The sequence below is a fragment of the Magallana gigas genome, chromosome 9 (genome assembly GCF_963853765.1).
Source record: "Magallana gigas chromosome 9, xbMagGiga1.1, whole genome shotgun sequence".
In the NCBI taxonomy this organism is placed as follows: domain Eukaryota; kingdom Metazoa; phylum Mollusca; class Bivalvia; order Ostreida; family Ostreidae; genus Magallana; species Magallana gigas.
The window spans coordinates 31,057,001-31,077,075 of NC_088861.1; the positions used below are offsets into that span (position 1 = coordinate 31,057,001).

General features: G+C 31.9%; 1 protein-coding gene across 2 annotated transcripts in view; it reads left to right on the forward strand.

Moving 5' to 3' along the window:
- Positions 1–18,821, forward strand: part of LOC136271256 (sushi, von Willebrand factor type A, EGF and pentraxin domain-containing protein 1-like) — an 85,353-nt gene extending 66,532 nt beyond the window's left edge. The window contains exons 12-26 of one of the 2 annotated variants that reach the window (XM_066070864.1): positions 163–333; positions 520–681; positions 1,179–1,371; positions 1,473–1,678; positions 1,786–1,956; positions 3,567–3,800; positions 3,905–4,078; positions 4,510–4,698; positions 5,218–5,382; positions 7,005–7,118; positions 8,032–8,217; positions 16,130–16,285; positions 16,925–16,963; positions 17,070–17,181; positions 17,485–18,820. In XM_066070864.1, coding sequence (XP_065926936.1) covers positions 163–333; positions 520–681; positions 1,179–1,371; positions 1,473–1,678; positions 1,786–1,956; positions 3,567–3,800; positions 3,905–4,078; positions 4,510–4,698; positions 5,218–5,382; positions 7,005–7,118; positions 8,032–8,217; positions 16,130–16,285; positions 16,925–16,963; positions 17,070–17,181; positions 17,485–17,554 — 2,342 coding nt within the window. In that variant the 3' untranslated portion in view covers positions 17,555–18,820. Of the gene's footprint in view, positions 1–162; positions 334–519; positions 682–1,178; positions 1,372–1,472; positions 1,679–1,785; positions 1,957–3,566; positions 3,801–3,904; positions 4,079–4,509; positions 4,699–5,217; positions 5,383–7,004; positions 7,119–8,031; positions 8,218–16,129; positions 16,286–16,924; positions 16,964–17,069; positions 17,182–17,484 lie in introns of both variants that reach the window. The other variant, XM_066070865.1, reaches the window with a different exon arrangement.
- Positions 18,822–20,075: the final 1,254 nt, after the last annotated feature.

Consider the following 20,075-nt stretch of genomic DNA (forward strand, 5'->3'; position numbering starts at 1 on the left):
AATGTTATGCATTACTTTACAATGTAATTCGCCCCAAGCCTGAATTTTATATATATATATATATATATATATATATATATATATATATATATATATATATATATATATATATATATATATATATATATATATATATATATATATCTGTGTGTGTGTGTGTAGTTCCATGCGTCAGCGGTACATTCCTTAACAAAGATCACAGAGGCAGGCCTGTTTGTACATCTTGCCCGAAAGGTTTTTATAAAGATGATGAGTATGCCACACATTGCACACAATGTCCAGTTGGAAAGAGCACTGTAGACAGAGGAAGCACATTATCAGCTGACTGCATCGGTAGATTCTATCTATTGTTACCCTATATGTCATATAAAATATTTTGTAATGATTATGAAATTCAATTTTTAATCGTTTTGAGAAATTGTAGACTTTAAATCAGAGCAATGAAGTATTTCGAATCTAAGTAAACATGAAACAAGGCGCATTTGTATGTCATTTTTTTTTACTTGGTATTGTTTGAAGACAAATGTGGTCCAGGAGAATATTCGGACACTGGATTGGTTCCGTGTATACCTTGTGCAAAATCAACGTACAGTAATGATTCTATGTCAAAAAGATGCATCCAATGTCCATTAGATATGACGACTGAATTTTCGGGTAGCACAGATATTCAAAATTGTAGCAGTAAGTTTTTTTATTAACTTGTCAATTAAAAAAATGTTCCGATTTTATATATCTCATTAATACGCATATTGTTAAAAATACACCATGAAAAAAAAAGATATATAGTAACTTTTTTTTGCCTCGAATAGACTTTTTTTTTAATAAATGCTAGTATGTTCGACAACATCAAGAAATACGTATATCCCCTTTTACTGACCCTGATTTTCATGTCAGGCATGTAGGTATTTCGGTATGACGTACAAATATTACAATAAACCCATGTATATATATTTACAATTTCGTTTTTTTTTTTTAAATCAATATTTGCATTTTATTCTAAATTCATAATCAATTTCTTAAGGTCGGGTTGTATCTGAAAAGCATATATTTATTGCAATTCGAAGTTCTGAGGCATTTTTTAAAATCTTAAATTAACTTTACAATACAAATTACAAAGCTAAACAATAATGTTAACTGTTTCTACTGTTTTTTATTTTCTACTTCTATTTTTTTTTTAGGATTTGATGTGATGTTAAAAGGAGGCGGAAACAAATTCTACTTAAATAAATCACCGGAACTGATTGCTAGATCTAATTTAACCTTTATGACCTGGTTCGGACTATCAGACATTACAGCTAATGTGACCCTTTTTCATTCAAAAGGCTTAAATGTTAGAATTCAAAATGACCTTTTCATTGAAAAAGATGTAAGGTAGGTAATAATGTACGTTTTTTAAATATATAAATCAGGTTCAGTTGCATGTTGATTCAATCAAGCAAACGATAATCATTTAATTATTTTCTTTTTCTAAGAAACTGGCAGTCGTTGAATGTTTCTATTCAAAACGGAACATGGATGCACGTAGCAGTAGTTCTACAGAAAATATCACCTTTTGTGTCAGTGTTTTTGAACGGGAAATCTAAACCTACTCCAAACCACAATGTGTCTTTGACTGAAGCTGAAATGGCATCAGCATTTGACGATATTTATATATTTCTTAACTCAACAATAGATTCAGGTTAATCTCTAAGTTTACTTTTAATCGTTTCCATGAAAATGTTTTTTTTAAAAAGAAGATAACATTTTTAGCCTATATTGAATAGTGTACCGAATGCATTGTTTTAGGAGTCTATTTATCCGGATACCATGTTGTGCCTCGAGCTTTGTCCCATGATGAAATTTTACAATCGACCAAATCTTGTCATGCCAACATTTTTGATTCCATCATTAGCATGGATGATCTGAAAAATAAGTCTGGGACAGGATTAGAATTGATTGTACCGAGTCAGTGTTCTAGTAAGTATTTGCAGTTTTGCATCAAAACTGATTTTTGTGAGTTGATTTTAATCAACTCTCCTATGCAGTTACTCAGACAAACCGAAAGTGAAACAGTGTTTGGACCTCAGCACAAATCATTGCTACTGACAAGACTTAGTTCTTAAAAATAATTGATAAATTCGATGTAATGTACGCTAAAGCATTGTTTTTCAAGTAAACTTATTTATAAATACCTTGAAAATAGTCAGATTTTAAATGGTACGAACAATTTAAATATTTTTTGTAGTCGTATGTATTCCTATGCCAGAGTTCAATATAGTCTCGTTCAACTCGACGCTCGGCTGTCTCCGTAAATCCTTGTCGGAGATTTACGGTGTCAGCCGAGCGTTTGGTTGAACGAGACTAGAGTTCAATATTGCTTGGATCCATACAATTTTCGAGAAATATTTCTATTACTGATTCATAGTTTGATTGAATTAATTTTATCTTTAAATATTATTTAACATAATTTATATGGGGGTTTCTCGATATTCTTGTCATAAAAGTCCAAAAATTCATCGCAGCAATGTTAAGGCGTCCCGATGCTAAAATACGGCTGGAAAACGATATTATTTGAATCATCGCAAAAATACTTTGACCGGGAGTATTTCTTAAAATCTATGTTACATTTATTGACACCGATGTTAAACATTATGTTTGATGCATTTTGTGACGTCATATGTTCTTTGTAATCACGTGACGGGCGAATCCTAATATTGCAAATGATCTTTTCAAATCGCATCGGCGCAGGTGATTAATGACATTAAATCATACATATTTTTAAGAAAATTTCTTTGTTAAGTCATATACTTTGAAATTCTTGCTCGGGAAAGAAATAGATATTTCGTTTATCGAAGATATTGTTGAAACATTCCAGAAAATCATCAAAATAATGCACATTTTTACTAGTCAAAAGCGATTTACAAAAAATTGGGGTTAATCCGTAGGTTTCCGTAGCACGATTCACACTGGCACTTATATTCTCTACCAATTTTACGTAAAATATTCTTAAATTGTGTTGATCTTTCACCTGCGCCAAGCTGGTTTTACATGCATTAAAATTTCTTCATTCAGTTGTTTACACGTAGCAGGGAGAGTCTCCAAACCACTAGTTTATAAATAGTCTTTTACTTAACATGAAGCTTTACAACTGCCGATTATTTGATACTGGATTTTAATATGAATGAATTCTGTATGTCCAACATTAGCGGCAGCATCTATGTTAAGGAAACATGCATGGTTTTATAGTGGTTTGATGTAATTCACTTTTAACGTTGAGATGCATTCCCTGAGAACTATCGACAGGAATGCAGATCGTGACGTCAAAGTTAATTATGACGTCATATCGTATGAAGTACAGACAAGTGACTTTCTACACATCGCTGTAAAATCCATCGGGAAGCCTTAACATGCCCGCGATATTATAAAAACGTGTGTATTTCAAATTAGAAACTACATGTACTTGTCATGCAAAATAACATATCATTGATTTTAAAATAAATAAATAACGACAAAATCAACTCCCGTCAGTTCTTCAGTACTTTGATTTTATCCTGGTACAGTATTTTGTTTACACACAACTATTGTAGGTGTAAATGAATGTGCCAATAACCCCTGTAATGGTCACCAATGTTTACAAAAAATAAGTGGATACGCATGCCAATGCAGTAATGGTTTTCACGGCACACACTGTGAGCTGAAGCCTGATTATTGCAAACAAGATCCATGTCAAAATGGCGCATCATGTAATAATACAGAGGATGGGAAGTACACTTGCTTATGTCCAGAAGGTTTCAAAGGAATAAGATGTGAAAAACATATTGGTAACATAAAAACAAATGTTTCATTCCTCTGTCTGTGAGATTCAAAATAAAGCGTATGAAAATATTAGGTTACATAAAGATGTATAATGTTATTTGTTGGCTAGTAAATGGAGGTTGGAGCTTATGGGGCCAATTTTCTGAGTGTTCTGTTACCTGCAATGGGGGGACAAAGTTTCGAACAAGAATTTGTAACAACCCAACACCTGACCCCGAAGGAATATCTTGCAATACATCAGAAGCAACTGAAATTTCACCTTGTAGTGAACAGCAGTGTCCAAGTAAGAATGTGTAACAATTGCTGATAGGGTGTGTTTAATGACTAGCACTATATTAAGAAACTGTACTTTTAATAACATATATCTGCATCAAGATGCGGTCCGTCTTCAGTATATAGAAAAGGCGTTGACGTCGTGATTTGGTTCTGTTCTTACCTTATGAATGTTTTGGTATTCTTTTATGAAATTTTCGTGTGAAATACATAACTATATTATGTAATATTCAGGTGATCTTTGTCTACGGTTTTCATCAAGTAAGATTTAAAAATGGTCCTGTTATTTGGCATGGTTATATTCATAAATAAAATTAATTCAAGATTTCACATCCTTCAGTACAAGTATCAGATTTTTTGTTGTTGAAAATATGAAATGCCAGATAAGTTTATTATTACTTCATTATTCATTTATATATAAAATTTTGTTGAAATTGTCAGCATGCCCGATTTTCAAGAGAACCTTTGGAGCAATCCCTCAATGTGAGCAAAGAAGTGATGGTCATATTGTTTGTAATGTGACATGCAGACCTGGGTATTCATTCATTGCTGGAAACACTCCACTGCCAGAATACACGTGTGGTTTCAACACTTCATATGTATGGAATGGAGAGCCCCCTGCATGCGGAAGTATTAAATACTTTTTTTTGTCACTCATCAAAAGAACATTAAATTTTTGTATGTCATAAATGTACAATGAAAAATACAATAAGTAAATATTTATTTGTCATACGCGTCACACAATGTAAAATTTCGATTCCAGTGTATAAGAATTTTGTAGCATTACATGTATGACACATTGTTTCGAATGTGTTTTCCAAATAAGCTGGATATAATTTTTCTTTAAATTAGGTCTTTAACAACTTCATTGAAGACACAATTATGAATTTTCAATTATTTTTCATATCTGAGAAGTATTTACTATCATTATTAATTATCATATCATATTTTATTTAATAAAAACTATTAATTTAACCAATTTTGAATAAACATCTCTTTGAGATGTTTCATTTTATAGAATTTAGGGACATGTATAAGAACACAAGACATTCGAGACCTAGCACATGTCTGTAATTACAAATACAAAACAGTTGTGTTTTCATTGACTAATCATATAGGGAATATTTATATTCAGCTCTGTTATTTTAGGGATAGACATACCTGTCCTGATTGCTACAGAGACTGAAGTGTCGTATAATGCTCCTCTGGAGTGTAGCAAAGCGTCTAAGGCGTCACAAAACCTGAGAATGAACCTCGAATCGTCTCTACAATGTGCCCAAAACAAAACTTGTACAGTTAATGTTGAGGCAAAGGGTAACTGTCTAAGAGTTTTTGATATGCTATCTTATCCCCCGTTTATTGAAAACGTGCTATATTATTATAGTAATTTGGTTATCTACACACGTCTCTAATCATATGTAAATGTTTTAAAAAAACATTTGTTTTCGAGCGACATAGTCATAAACTTCATTTTGTTTGTAACATTTTCATTACCAGACGATTTATATCGAAAACGCCTTTGAAATTTGATAACTCAACTCTTAATGACCTTTAAGAGCATATATTGATTTTAACGATCAAAAGGTTAACTATTAAAAATAGATTCAAAATTAACCTCCCCTTTATTCATTAGTGCTTTACCTTAAACTCTATTTTGAATACACATTGATTTTATTTATGATTATGACACAAATTTTATCTTCAATTATTTGATTAAGAAGGATTCTTAAGAATGCACACGTATTTTGATTATAATTTATAGATCAATATCATTGGTTAGTGACACTGAAGAATGAGAAGAAATACATGTACGGACGAACTGAAAATGAAAATCAGCCTATCAAGCTTTAAGCATGCATAATTTGCATAGGGAATCATTTCAAATGTAGTATTTGACTGATATCACAATAATCGACACTCAGTAACATTGCTTTTATCATCATGAAGTCTTGGTATATGTGTGCGTTGATGTTTCTCGGAATATTGCATTGTACATTAGGTTATATTTCGTCCCCATTGATTTACTTTTCAATTTACTTTTCCATGGACTTGTTTGCTTTTAATTCTCTCTTTTTAATCCGTGTAGTCACGAAACAATCATCATATATGCTAAAACCATGAAGTTAAACACAAACTTTTAATCCGAATTTTCTGTATTACTTTTTGTAATCGACACATTGTTTCTTAGTATACTTGCTGTTTTCAATAATATCAAATCGTAAAACTTAAGCTTGTATCGGAGGCAGGTTAAATATTTGTATGTGGGCACGTTTGTGAAAACGTTTTAGGGCAAGATATTAACTTGATCTTTTAGTTCAGTTTGCAAAACTTGGAAAAACTTACTCCACAATATAAAAAAAATGTTTTAATATCATCGAAGGATTAAATGTACGTAATGCATATGGTGCGACTTATCCCAACACACTTTAAAAGAAATGTCCATATATATTTTTACATTTAAAAAAAAAAATATTTTTCATGTAATGTATGTTTATTCATAAATACCACAGGGTTAACACAGTGTTCATTTTATAGACTTGGTATAAAACATCCTACGATTTTACCTTAAATTGAAAATGTCCCCTCTAGGTTGCCATGTTTTGATACACGGCTTACAAATAAAAATATATACTGGGATTTAGTATTGTAAACAAAGAAGGTACCCTGGATGTTTATGTGAGTATTCTGATAAACTGAGAAAAGGTGTCAGCATTCACATCATAAAACTCAGTAAGATCGTATCACTCTTCAAAAGCGCTTTGTGGCCTATAGTCTTTTCAAAAATTCAATGAGTGTTTTGTTATTCGTAACAATGGCTTGAACAAGTATAGGAATCTGAAGATGACGAATTTCAAATTTATTCCAAAATTTATATCAATAAAATTATCATATATGTATTTTGGTATTTAACGACACGACATATTTTTTTAATGTAGATTGTACATCGTCTTCGAGGAAAAAAAGGTCTGCATTGACCCAAAATCAACTGGTGACGTTAACCTCGATTACTGTAGAAAATGGCGCAGAGGGTAGTGGCGAATCTGATAAAGGTAGACAATTTGTATTGACTCATTATTGTAACATGAACTCTTATTACATGTAAAAAAAGGTAATTTTTCTATGCTGTCATATTTACGAATGTAGCCATAAATACAGAATAAAGAAACCGTTACGTTAAATGCACATTTATAGATAAGTGATATGTTTGACACATACAAATCAAGACATTGATTAAATAATAAGAGTGGTTATTTGTTAAATCATTAAGAAATTACGAAATATAACATAAAATATCACAGTGTAATATAAACTATACTACACTAAAACACAATACTGTTCGCAAAAGGAACAATTCTGCATACATAAAGCTTAACAGATATTGTGAGTAGAATAAACACAGACCATAATACAATAAAACATGGCCATTTCTACATATAAAAGTGTCATAGATGTGGTTTCCGAAGATGCATCGGTAAAAACATCAAAAGAAAAAAAACAAAACTAAAAAGGTAAACATTGACTATAAATGACAAGTGGCACTAAAAGTTGCGCATGCGCAATGATAAACAACCTGACTTTATATAATTTAAAGGGCGGTACATGTGAATATGAATCAGTATTCCTATATGTTTTATATAAGGCATAAAGAATCATTCTTTGAGTATTATGAGGTGATAATTTTGGTCGGGGCGTTATCAAATCCAATAAAGCCCGAAGGGCTTTATGATAGATTTGATCACGCCCCGACCGAAATTATCATCTCATAATATTCAAAGAATGATTCCTTATTACTTATATTTATATATTTTTCAACCATCGTGCGATTAAATATTTAAATATAAATAAGCAAACCCCGCTGGCTTTATGAGTCATATAGTACAAAATCGATAAGTAGTGTTATCACAGGCATAGACACTAGAAAATGTAAATATATATATTACAATATATTTGTCTCGTTTGCAGCGTCGGATTCCGTAACAAACTTCGTTAATGCAGTGTCTGATCTTGAGCTTTCAATGCAACAACTGAATTCAACAAATGACATGCTTAATTTGGAGATTGATGGGAAAAGGTATACTTCTACGGGAAAAACATTCCAATCTGTAGTCAACTGTCCTGATGGTCAAGGGAGAAACACATATTTTTGTGGTGAGTGTTTTATTAACCGGGTTTTCCAACGGAAAAAATCCGGTTATTGAAATGGTGAAAACTGCGGGCGGACGGGTGCCAAAAGGGTACTATATTGTACGGATAACCCCTTCTACAGTTTTTAAGATAGAAAAATGTTCGTTTGCAGATCAATTGAACATATATCATAGGTGTGCATAATGCTAGGATTTTGATTTCTAATAATTTATTTTTAAAAAATACCAGCTTTTGAACTTAGTCTTTTTTGGCAACATGTTGCATAATGGATACCTTTATATATTCATACTTAACTTCACTAACATTAACATACATTTTAAACAAGAATTATACTCTGTAACTACTAAGTAGTCATTTCTGTGAAGTCTAAACAAATGTGTTCCTACTATTTGTTATGGGCCATCGGGTGTAGGCGTTCATAGATTCTTTCTGATTCGTGAAATCCATACACGTTTTGCTTTGCAAAATCATCGGATCAATTTCTTTGTTTATGATGTGCAATTATACTATAAATGTATGTTTCTAGCTCTTCTTTTGGTTTTCATACATTTTGCATTTCTTAAGTACCAGCTTAATGTTGTACAAACTTTTTTTTCACAGGAATGTTCTCAATGTATTATGCGTGTTTTGTCTTTTCCACAAGTTTGTACACGGTTAGGCTAACAGTAAACAAAAGATATGAAATGCCCGTCCTCGATTTACTATTTAAAAAACACGAATGTCAGCAGCCCCCTACTATGTTGTAAAGCTTCATGAGTTTTATATTCATTAAGTTCATCGATAAAAATCGTTGATTCTTATGGTTTAAATATCAATAGATGATGTGAGATACAAAGTTTTAATTCATTTGAATCTTCATGTTTTCCCTTTTTACCTAAGTCCACTTATTTTCAGAAAAGGTAACGAGTGTACATTTACTATACATTACAATGAATAAAGTACAAGGTTATACTTCTTAAGAAAACAAACTTAAAAATACTGATAAAAAGAGGAAGAGACGTTGTTTATTCCCTGAATTAGTATTTAAGTTGTCAGTTTTGCAATTTTAGCCCTTGATACATTACTTTTGTCGGGATTATTTTAAACAAAGCTGAAAAACCACATGAAATATAGGGCGGGCTTGATTAAGCTTAACTTGGTGTACACCGGTAAACAACGGTTGAAATATTGTAGATCAAGTCCACTTCAATGGTGTAGTGTACATGGTGTAGGGAAGTTAAGAATGAATATGACGGCAAAAGGTGCAGTTTTAACATAATATATATACTGTTCTGCGACAATTAAAAGGTTTTTTTGCGATATAAATGCAATAAAATAAACACACATTTCAAATTTAATGGCTTTCATACAAACGACAACTTTTATGCGACTTCTAATCCGTTACATTACTTAAAATCATGTTCCAAGTTTCCATCATAACATTCGTCCGCCATATTGGTTTCAGTGCTACATGTACACCCAACAACACATGCCCCTGACTCGGTGTAGAAAAGTGTACATCCTGTGTACACCTAAACGCTACACATTTGCACTCGATTTACAAAACTTTACACTGTACACCTTTTGGTAAAATCAAGCGCGCCCATAGTGTCATAGGGTACAGTATTAAAAAAAGTGGCATTTTCGTTTTTGAGAAATTGTATTAATTTAACAGTCATATGATAATCAATTTGTTCACGATACTAATGTCACTCGTATTCAAAAACTTATATTGAGTTTGTCTAACGATTGATTTTTATTCAAAAGAGTCAAAATTCATAATTTAAAGGGCCATTTAATTAAGAAGTAATAGATTTTGACAAGATATGTGAGACAATGCCTTGTAAATCTTTTTTGAAGATTCTTCTCCAGAACTACATGTACAATAACACGGATTGGGATATTACTATGCATATATCATTTTGCTATTGTAGGTTCTTTATTTTTTTTATTAATGACCCCTGAAATAATACCGTCGACCCAAGAAGTTTAAAGTAGAAGTATACATGTATATGGTAAATTTAAAAACAAATCTTTTTAACAAGAACTACAATGCTTCAATCTGTCCTAAAATAGTGTAGATTCTAAAATCATAAACAAAACGTGACCCTCGATCTAATATTGGTACCCCCAGAAGGGGTTCAATGTTTAACATAGAAATATAAAGGGAAATTTTTCATTTTTTTTCTGGCGAACCACGATGCTTCAATTTGTGAGATTACTACATGTATGCAATCATTTTTATATAATGTAGACTTTAATTCATAAAGCTGTAGGCAGCGGACTAATACATGGGCCTCAAGAGGGCTTCAAATTTTAACATAGAAATATATATGGAAAGTGTTTAAAAAAATATCGAGAACTACAAAGCTACAGTTTGTGAAATTACTATGCATGCAAACATCCTAAGATAGTGTGAATATAAATTGTTAAAGCCAACATTAAACCACGGACCAATACTGGAGCCCCAGAAAGGGGTTCAAAATTAAAAAAAGAAATAGTATATGCTACGAAATAGAATGTAACAATCAACTGGTTTTTCAAGTGAGCGATGTGGCCCATGGGTCTTTTATTGTAATTTTTTTTTAGTGATGCATTTATAATATTCAACCACTGGTATGCTTGTCGTAGAGTAATAAACAAGATAAAGAGCTCAAGATTCTTTGTAGTGTAAACAAGGCTTCTGCTGTTTTTTTTTGTTTGTGTTACTCTATTAGGTTTTTTTTCTTTGTGTTACTCTATTATACTTTAAAACTTTATTTGTTCAAACTAAATATTCTATCTGCTAATTCGTTTACAATTAAAACATACATAAACAGCTCCTTGTTTTTGGTAATACATTTTAGGACAAGGCCTGACATTTATCTTCAACATTCAAAATGTAAAGAAAAACATTGAACAAGTTTTTTTTTACGTACGAAAAATTGTAAGCTCTGTTTCTCGTTGTAACTCGACGACTGACACCAGAATTTGATTGACTATAAGAAATGCTTTTTTAAAGCATTTAAACATTAGTAAGAATATAATACATCATTGAAGTTGATATTGATAAATGTGCATATGACAGCAGGAAGTGTTGATGTAATGATCTTTCTTCGAGGAGTCGATTCACTTTATTTCATCATTTTGAGTATTGAGGGCATACTAGCAATTTCCCATTTGTTTTGTAAAGTATAGTCTAATATAGATGAGTGGGTATTGGAAGATTTCTATTTTTGGGGGTCAAAAACAAAACCAATATATCAATTTGAGGGTCACAATCTTTGTCAAAATCGCTGTTTTCTGTCTTGAATGGTAACAATGCCTCAGTAAGCCATTATAAATAGTCAGCCAAAATTTTCAAGTTATTAGTGAGATAACAATTTTTTGTTTTGTAAAAAACGCAGTCCATTTTTAGCTCACCAGAACTGAAAGCTCAAGTGAGCTTTTGTGATCCCATTTTGTCTGTCGTCTGTCTGTCCGTCTGTTTGTCCGTTAACTTTTCATATTTTTAACATCTTCTCAAGAACCACTCGGCCAATTTCAAACAAACTTCACACAAAGCATTCTTAGGCAAATGAGATTAACAGTGGTGAATATTCAGGAACACAACCTTTTTCAAAAGGAGATTATTAGAAATTATTGAAATATTTTGAAAATTTTTCAATAACCTTCTTCTCAAGAACCATTAAGCCACTAAAGCTGAAATATGCTCAGGTTGCGTAGAATATAATTTGGGGGGGGGGGGCTAGTCGGAACTTTTACATAGGTATATATAGAATAAATCTTGAAAAATCTTATTCTCAGAAACTATTCAGCCAGGAAAGCTGAAACTGATGTGGTTTGTAAATTTGCAGTTTTGAAGATTATGTCCACCGGTGTTATGGTGAGACCACAATTGAGGTCAAATTTATATATATATATATATATATATATATATATATATATATATATATATATATATATATATATATATATATATATATATATATATATAAAGAGAGAGAGAGAGAGAGAGGGGGATTTCTTAAAAAATCTTCTCTTCAGTAACTAACCAGCCAGGGAAGCTTAAAATTGCATTGTGTGGAAGCATCCTCGGGTAGTGTAGAACAAGAAGCCAGTAGGCCTTATCGGTTATCTGAGTACCATAGCCCATACACAAAATTGTCGAGGATTCACATAAATGCATTTATTGAGTTTTTGTATGGAGTACTGTATGGAGTATTATAATATTGTAGTGACATCCACCTCCCTGGCTGAAATCTTTCCAAAAGGGCTCATAACCCCATAGTTTAGCACAAGTCTTACAGCTTGTAACAGAGTGTATGATATACTACAGAAAAGGTGCACATATTCCATTCAAATGGTTTAATCCAAGTATACTCAGTTTCAAAATAGTTTTTAATGTTTTTTTGTTTTCAAAGATAAACCAAAATAACGGTGGCTAGTATACTACTTATTATTTTACTATTAACAAGTCTACTTATTTATCTAAAAAAAATAGTAAAAAAAACTGTTTTTGTTTCAAATGATGAAAATACTTGCATGACTATTTTGATCATACAATTTCATAATTACATTATATTTAATGATTAATTACTAAATATGAACAAGCCAAAGAGGATAACTCCATTATGAAAAGGCAAGGGAAGATAACTCCATTAACTGTTATAACCCTCTTCACTAAACTCTTTATAAATGCTTTCACAAGATCTTATCGATAACTTTGATAGACAGCTTCATTATTTTTCTTTCCTAAACATATGAATTAACTCATTTTTTTATTGAAATTTTGAGCAGAATAAAATAATGAGACAAATACATACCCCTATTTCCAGCTATAAACCTTGTCTTACATGCAGGTGACATGACATATTATCAAAGATTACAAGATAATTCATTTTCTGAATATGCAGTTAGTTTTTAGCTCACCGAGCTGAAAGCTCAAGTGAGCTATTCTGATCACATTTTGTCTGTCGTCTGTCCGTCTGTCTGTAAACTTTTCACATTTTCAACATCTTCTCAAGAACCACTGGGCCAATTTTAACCAAACTTGGTACAAAGCATCCTTAGCCAAAGGAGATTCAAAGTTGTGAAAATTAAGGACCACGCCCTTTTGCAAAGGGAGATAATTAGGAATTTAAGAAAATTTTCGAGAAATTGTCAAAAATCTTCTTCTCATGAACCATAAGATCAGGAAAGCTGAAACTTGTGTGAAAGCATTCTCAGGTAGTGTAGATTCAAAATTGTGAAATTCATGATCCCCGGGGGTAGAGTGGGGCCACTATGGGGGGTCGAAATTAAACATAGGAATATATAGAGTAAATCTTTAAAAATCTTCTTCTCAAAAACTAATCAGCCAGGAAAACTGAACCTTGTGTGGAAGCATCCTCAGGTAGTGTAGATTCAAAGTTGTGAAAATAATGACCCCCAGGGGTAGGGTGGGGCCACAATGGTGGGTCGAAGTTTAACACATGAATATATAGAGTAAATCTTTAAGAATCTTCTTCTCATGAACCATAAGATCAGGAAAGCTGAAAGTTGTGTGATAGCATCCTCAGGTAGTGTAGATTCGATGTTGTGAAAATCATGACCCCCGGGGGTAGGATGGGGCCATAATGGGGGGGTCGAAGTTTTACATAGGATATATAGAGTAAATCTTTAAAAATCTTCTTCTCAGAAACTAATTAGCCAGTAAAGCTGAAACTTGTGTGAAAGCATCCTCTGGTAGTGTAGATTTAAAGTTGTGAAAATCATGACCCCCCCTGTGGTAGGGTGGGGCCACAATGGGGGGGGGGGGTCGAACTTTTACATAGGAATATATAGAGTAAATCTTTAAAAATCTTCTTCTCATGAACCATAAGATCAGGAAAGCTGAAAGTTGTGTGAAAGCATCCTCAGGTAGTGTATATTCAATGATGTGAAAATCATAAACCCCGGGGGAAGGATGGGGCCACAACGGGGGGGTCGAAGTTTTACATAGGAATAAAGAGTAAATCTTTAAAATTTCTTCTCAGAAACTAATCAGCCAGGAAAACTGAACCTTGTGTGGAAGCATCCTCAGGTAGTGTAGATTCAAATTTGTGAAATTCATGAAATTCATGGTTCTTCTCATTAACCATAAGATCAGGAAAGCTGAAAGTTGTGTGATAGCATCCTCAGGTAGTGTAGATTCGATGTTGTGAAAATTATAACCCCCGGGGGTAGGATGGGGCCACAATGGGGGGTCGAAGTTTTACATAGGAATATATAGAGTAAATCTTTAAAAATCTTCTTCTCATGAACCATAAGATCAGGAAAGCTGAAACTTGTGTGGAAGCATCCTCAGGAAATTGTGAAAATCATGACCCCCAGGGGTAGGGTGGGGCCACTAGGGGGGTTGAAGTTTTACTAATCAGCCAGATGATTCTTTATAATTGTTCAGACTTTGGCCCCAGGACAATTCTTTGGCTTCACAAGAAGGTTCAGGGTTTGATGTAGGTTTATATCCCATATATAAACTATTGTTAAGGATCTTTTTGAGAACTGCAATACTCAACATATGATATGACTATAAAATCATCCTGTTAGAAAAGGGACTAATGATTATAAACATAAAAATATCCAGGGGAAAAATGGATTTTATTTATAAAGGATCTACATGTATTATTGTACATTGTCCAGATAGTTTGTATTATGACTCCATTAAGCTGATTTTATCATACCTATTGTTCCTCAGGTGAGCGTTGTGGCCCATGGGCCTCTTGTTAATATATGTTTTGTGTCTGTAGAGAAGATTTTTAAACAATATATGCATTAACACTATATGGCCATATTGCCCCCCCCCCCTAAAGATTTTATGACATTTCACGAAATATCGATGAAGAAAGAGCATTACCAATCTCACAGAACATTAGTTCTATTATTAACCTAAAAATCTACATTTTATTTCCGTCAAAAGTGTATATGTACATCTACCAAGCATTATTTCCTCTATTTCGTACGGAAAATTAGAGTTAATGCATAGCTCTACAGAAACAGCCAACTGAAATCTGCACACCCCATTTATCGATTGGTCGAATTTTACAGCAGCTGAAACTGACAGGACTGAAATTGACACGCCCTGTTTATCGATTGGTCGAAGCCAACAGCGACCTAGGAAAAATTACGGATTGCGCGAAATGGTCATGATGATGTCAGTCTCAAAGTCTCGCAGAAGACGATTTGGCTGTTTCTTTTAGTTAACGTCCTATAAATATTAGTTAATTTTAGCAACTTTTCATTATCAATTAATTATTTAGTTAAAAGAAAGATTTGATATAAACAACTAAATTCTTTCTTTGATTATTCATGCGGGTTATGAAGGTAGCAATCAATGCAGAAAAAAACCCCGAATGAATCACCAAAGAAAGCATTTTATTGTTTAAATGATCGGTGGTACACATGTAACAGTTGGTGATTTTAGATATGATAATTTATTTTAATTAAGCACATTACGTTTACCATTCTTGGTACCCCAACTATTTTCTGTTTAAATGAGATAAAATTTGTACGATCTATAAACCGACCTTTAGGAAAACATTACGTAATTATTCAAACGCGTACTTTTGCTTTGTATTAAATTTTTGTGTTGTATATAGTTGTAAATATATATTTGAATAATCTGGGGGTTTTTTCCAAAAGGATAATTATATATTTCTCCCATAAGATTATTACTCTCAAAATACTGAACATCATCATATATTTTTATGAAACGATACATCAATTATGAAGGTTTAGACCCTTCAGCTTTTTTTCAGTATCAATTTAAACTTTTGCTAGACGGCACTTGATGGAATGTTATTAAAGAGGCAACACTTTCCTTGCAGTAAATTAAATCAGTGTTTATGCTATAAACATGTAACAGAATGTGTAAAATATAAATGACGGACAATAACTACACTGTGAAACAAAATATTAACACTTCTATCTGTTTTAGTGTATTGTTCCCCCGGAACCTATTCGTCGTCTGGAAGTTGCATTTTGTGCAATAAAGGAAGTTATCAAGATGAATCCGGACAAACTTCTTGTAAACCATGTCCATATGGATGGTCCACCCAATATATCGGAAGTCAAAGTCAACAGGAATGTTCGGGTATATATTAAAATCTTTTAATAATTACATGTACATTTACATGGTTAGACTTAAAATTATTAATTATGCTATTAATTGGACATAAATGGACAGGTATATTAATTTATCAAGTCAAAAAGTATATTTAATTCTGATTGTTAAAAATTAATTATGTTAGGTTTATGTTATCTTCTTTCGTTTCATAGTTTTACTTTATAAATACGATTTAAAATCATTTAACATAAGTTTATTTTATCGAGTAAAAGAGTCATTCTAATAGTTACTCTGAACACTATATATTTCCAGATTTATTTTTATAACGTGTCTTTTACGTTCATTCTGCAGTGTATGTAAGGTTCTGAAACTCGTTATTAATATCGTTAATAGTAATAAAACGTTGAAAATATATCACTTGTACATGTGTCTGTGTTCTAATAACTAATCAATTGTGATGAGCATGTTCAAAGGAGAACAATTTAACACTCGTCTTTGAATTTGAAATGATATTTTTGAACGTACATGAATCCTAAAAGAAAAAGATACAAAAAGTCAATTTGTAGTTACATTGCAATTCTATACATTAATTTAGACTTCTTTTTTTGGATAAAAAATGAAAATATTCATGAATAAATACCACACTTTATATCTTTCGTTTTGTAGAGAATGTTATGGAAAAAAGTAACCCGTCTTACCCTGAAGGTATTGACATATATCAATAGTGTTTTAAATGTTCATTGCTGCTCAATAACATGAACAATTTAGCAGTTTTTCTTCATTATTCGTATGTAATATTTATTTTTTTCAGAGGATGAAAACAAAACACTCGTTATCATAATAAGTTGTGCCGTATGTATTGGGTTTATAATCGTACTTCTTGGGACATGTTTTGGGATTAATCGATATAGAAAATACAAACGGTAAGAAAAATCAGTGTTATAATTATTAAAAGAGTCATTAACCAATGTTGACAACAAAGAAGATGTTAGAAATGCAATGCAAAACACAATCTCGAATAGATATTTTATGGCTAATAGCAATAATAAAACATTGCATTAGAAAGCGATGCACTAGATACTTATGCATACACAATTGAAAAGATGAATAAGTTTTTTATATGAATATACTGTACTTTTTTCGGTATTTACCTCTTTATAAGTAGAACAAAATAACAGTTGTAAAAAAAGGGTTATAGTAAATAAATGTTTATTTTCTATTTTTAGACAAACTTTATCGGACGATTCTATGAAAAAAGGAAACTGGATCCCGCTTAACACGGACACCGGAAAATAAATCCGAACTTTAATTGCCTCTTTTGGCATCCACATCCTTTTAATTTAAACTCTTAAAACTTTGCTTTTATAAAAGGCTAGCTACATACCGTCGCGCAATTTTTCTCTAGGAAATTGAATATAGAATTAACATATATTGGCATAGTTTTTTGTAAATATCGTTGCAGATAGTGTATCTTTGTTTAAATAATACTTGGATAACATTTTATAATTGTTAGAATTAGAAACCTTGAAAGTACATACATGTAATATAGAAGTTCCTTCGATTGTTCACTATTTTTTTCTTTTTATTGCACACTGACAGTCATATTCTTAGGGTCAGGATTTAGTAAACAAAAGGGGTCTACAATTTATGAAAATTTAAGAATAAACTATTTTTCAATGATGCTTCATAGCAAGAGCTTTGTTTGATATGATTTAGGCAGTAGAATAGCACTCACGGGTATCAGTAAAGTAAAATCCGTATGTTTTACCATATGAATTTTGGGTATGTTTTAAAAAAAATCCAATAGAACTCTTTTACTCAAGGATATCGATACAGACTAAAATAACCACAGCAATCGAGCTTTCTTATGAAAAGGCTACACATTTTTTGGAAGAAAAGGTCGTTTTAGCAATGAGTGTTTTATGTATATTGTGTGAATTATAACGTGTAATTAATCATTTTAAAGTGTAGTTTAATACCGAATCATTGTACATAAAGTTTCATTTGCTTGATATATTTTACTTGTAGTGCTGTTAATGGGCAATGTAAAAGTCAGCTTAATATTTAAATTTTGCCTTTAGTATTTTAATCGTAGATTATCAACACCAGGCCACTTTGTCACCAAACATAGTTGAGCATAAAACTTCTAATTATGAGAAACTAATCAAATCTGAAATATTTTATCAAGTACTCAAAGAAGAAATTTGATTACGTACTCAAATTATATGAGATAGCTCTTTACCTTTTCCAAGTATATACTCAAGCAATAAAAGTGGTCAAGACAGAATTAACCCCTTAGAAGATTACTGTGAGGTCAAAATTTGACCGATTCCGGTTTCGTCCCCTTTTTCAAGTATATACTCAAGCAATAAAAGTGGTCAAGACAGAATTAACCCCTTAGAAGATTACTGTGAGGTCAAAATTTGACCGATTCCGATTTCGTCTCCAAAAAATACTATTCACTATTGCACCAAGTTGAACTCATACATTTACATCTTTTTGCATTTGTTTTGTAAAACAAACAATTATAATAAAAGTATCATTACAATAATTTTGTTCTGAACTACAGTGTACTCAATATTAATCGTTGAACATGATACGACTGAAAGTCAATATTTTAAGAGACATTTTGACGAAAAGCCTTATGATTTACCAAACATCGTTAAATATAACATAAGAATGAAAAATATTTTTCAAAAGTATGGTGTTAAAAATGTAATTAAATCCATTTAAAAGTGAAAACTGATTAAGTCGTTGGGCCAACAGATACACTTTGAGTTTCCATGCCGCTTCAAAGGCACTGAAGTGCATGGGAATGTAAATACTGCACCTTGGTATATATCATGAGCAAGCGGCCTTGTACTGAAACCTGATGTTTTTATAGTATCATATCATTTGATATTTATTAAGATGCGCTCTCTATGAATGCATATTTCTGACTAAATAATTACTACAAAATCAAACTCTTTAGTCAGTGCTTTAATCCCACTTTAACTATTTTTAAACAGGAATCGCAATCTCATGATATTTTCATCAACTGATTACGACAAAGAGCACACGGTGGGTGTGACCGGTCAGCAGAGGATGCTCTCTCCTCCTATGCACCTTATCCTACCTCTATATTTTTGAAGGTCCGTGTTGCTCTGCTTTGAATTTGTGTTTGTTTTTGTAGTTTTTTGAGATGGTTGACGGTTTTGTAATTGTCATTTTTTCATCAATCGGAAAGTTTGCATATGTAATTACGAATGAGTTTTTACGACTTGTAAACGAAAACGTGATGACGTATGGTACGTAAAATCTCCTGCATGATAAGATTTTGAATATTTCTCCTTCTTCCTTATCATAATCAAAAAGAAAACCATCTTTTTTGTAACCGATACTAAGTTGGGGGAGCGTATGCTATATCCTTGGCGTTGGCGTCGACACCCGGATCTGTTGGCATGTTAACAAAACTTTCTCAAGGGTTTTTTAAGAAAGTAAGTAAGACAAATCTTCGAAAGAAGTCAAACCAAGTGATGAAAACTTAAGCTTTATATATTATATATATCATAAACCAAGATTAAATCATTGTAACATAGAGATACACAATGCATAAAATAGATCATCTAGGATGTTCTGCATGTTGAAAAAGATAAGAGATATTAAAGTCATTAAAATGACATTTCATGTGTTTAAAAAGCAAAATGAAATATAATTGTTACTTAACGCAAAATGTATGAACTAAAATGCAGTTATCGTCTGTACTTTTTTTAAATATAGCAGGGTTGGGGTCAATTACTTAGAAATGTAAATAATTACTTTCAAAAACATCAATTAT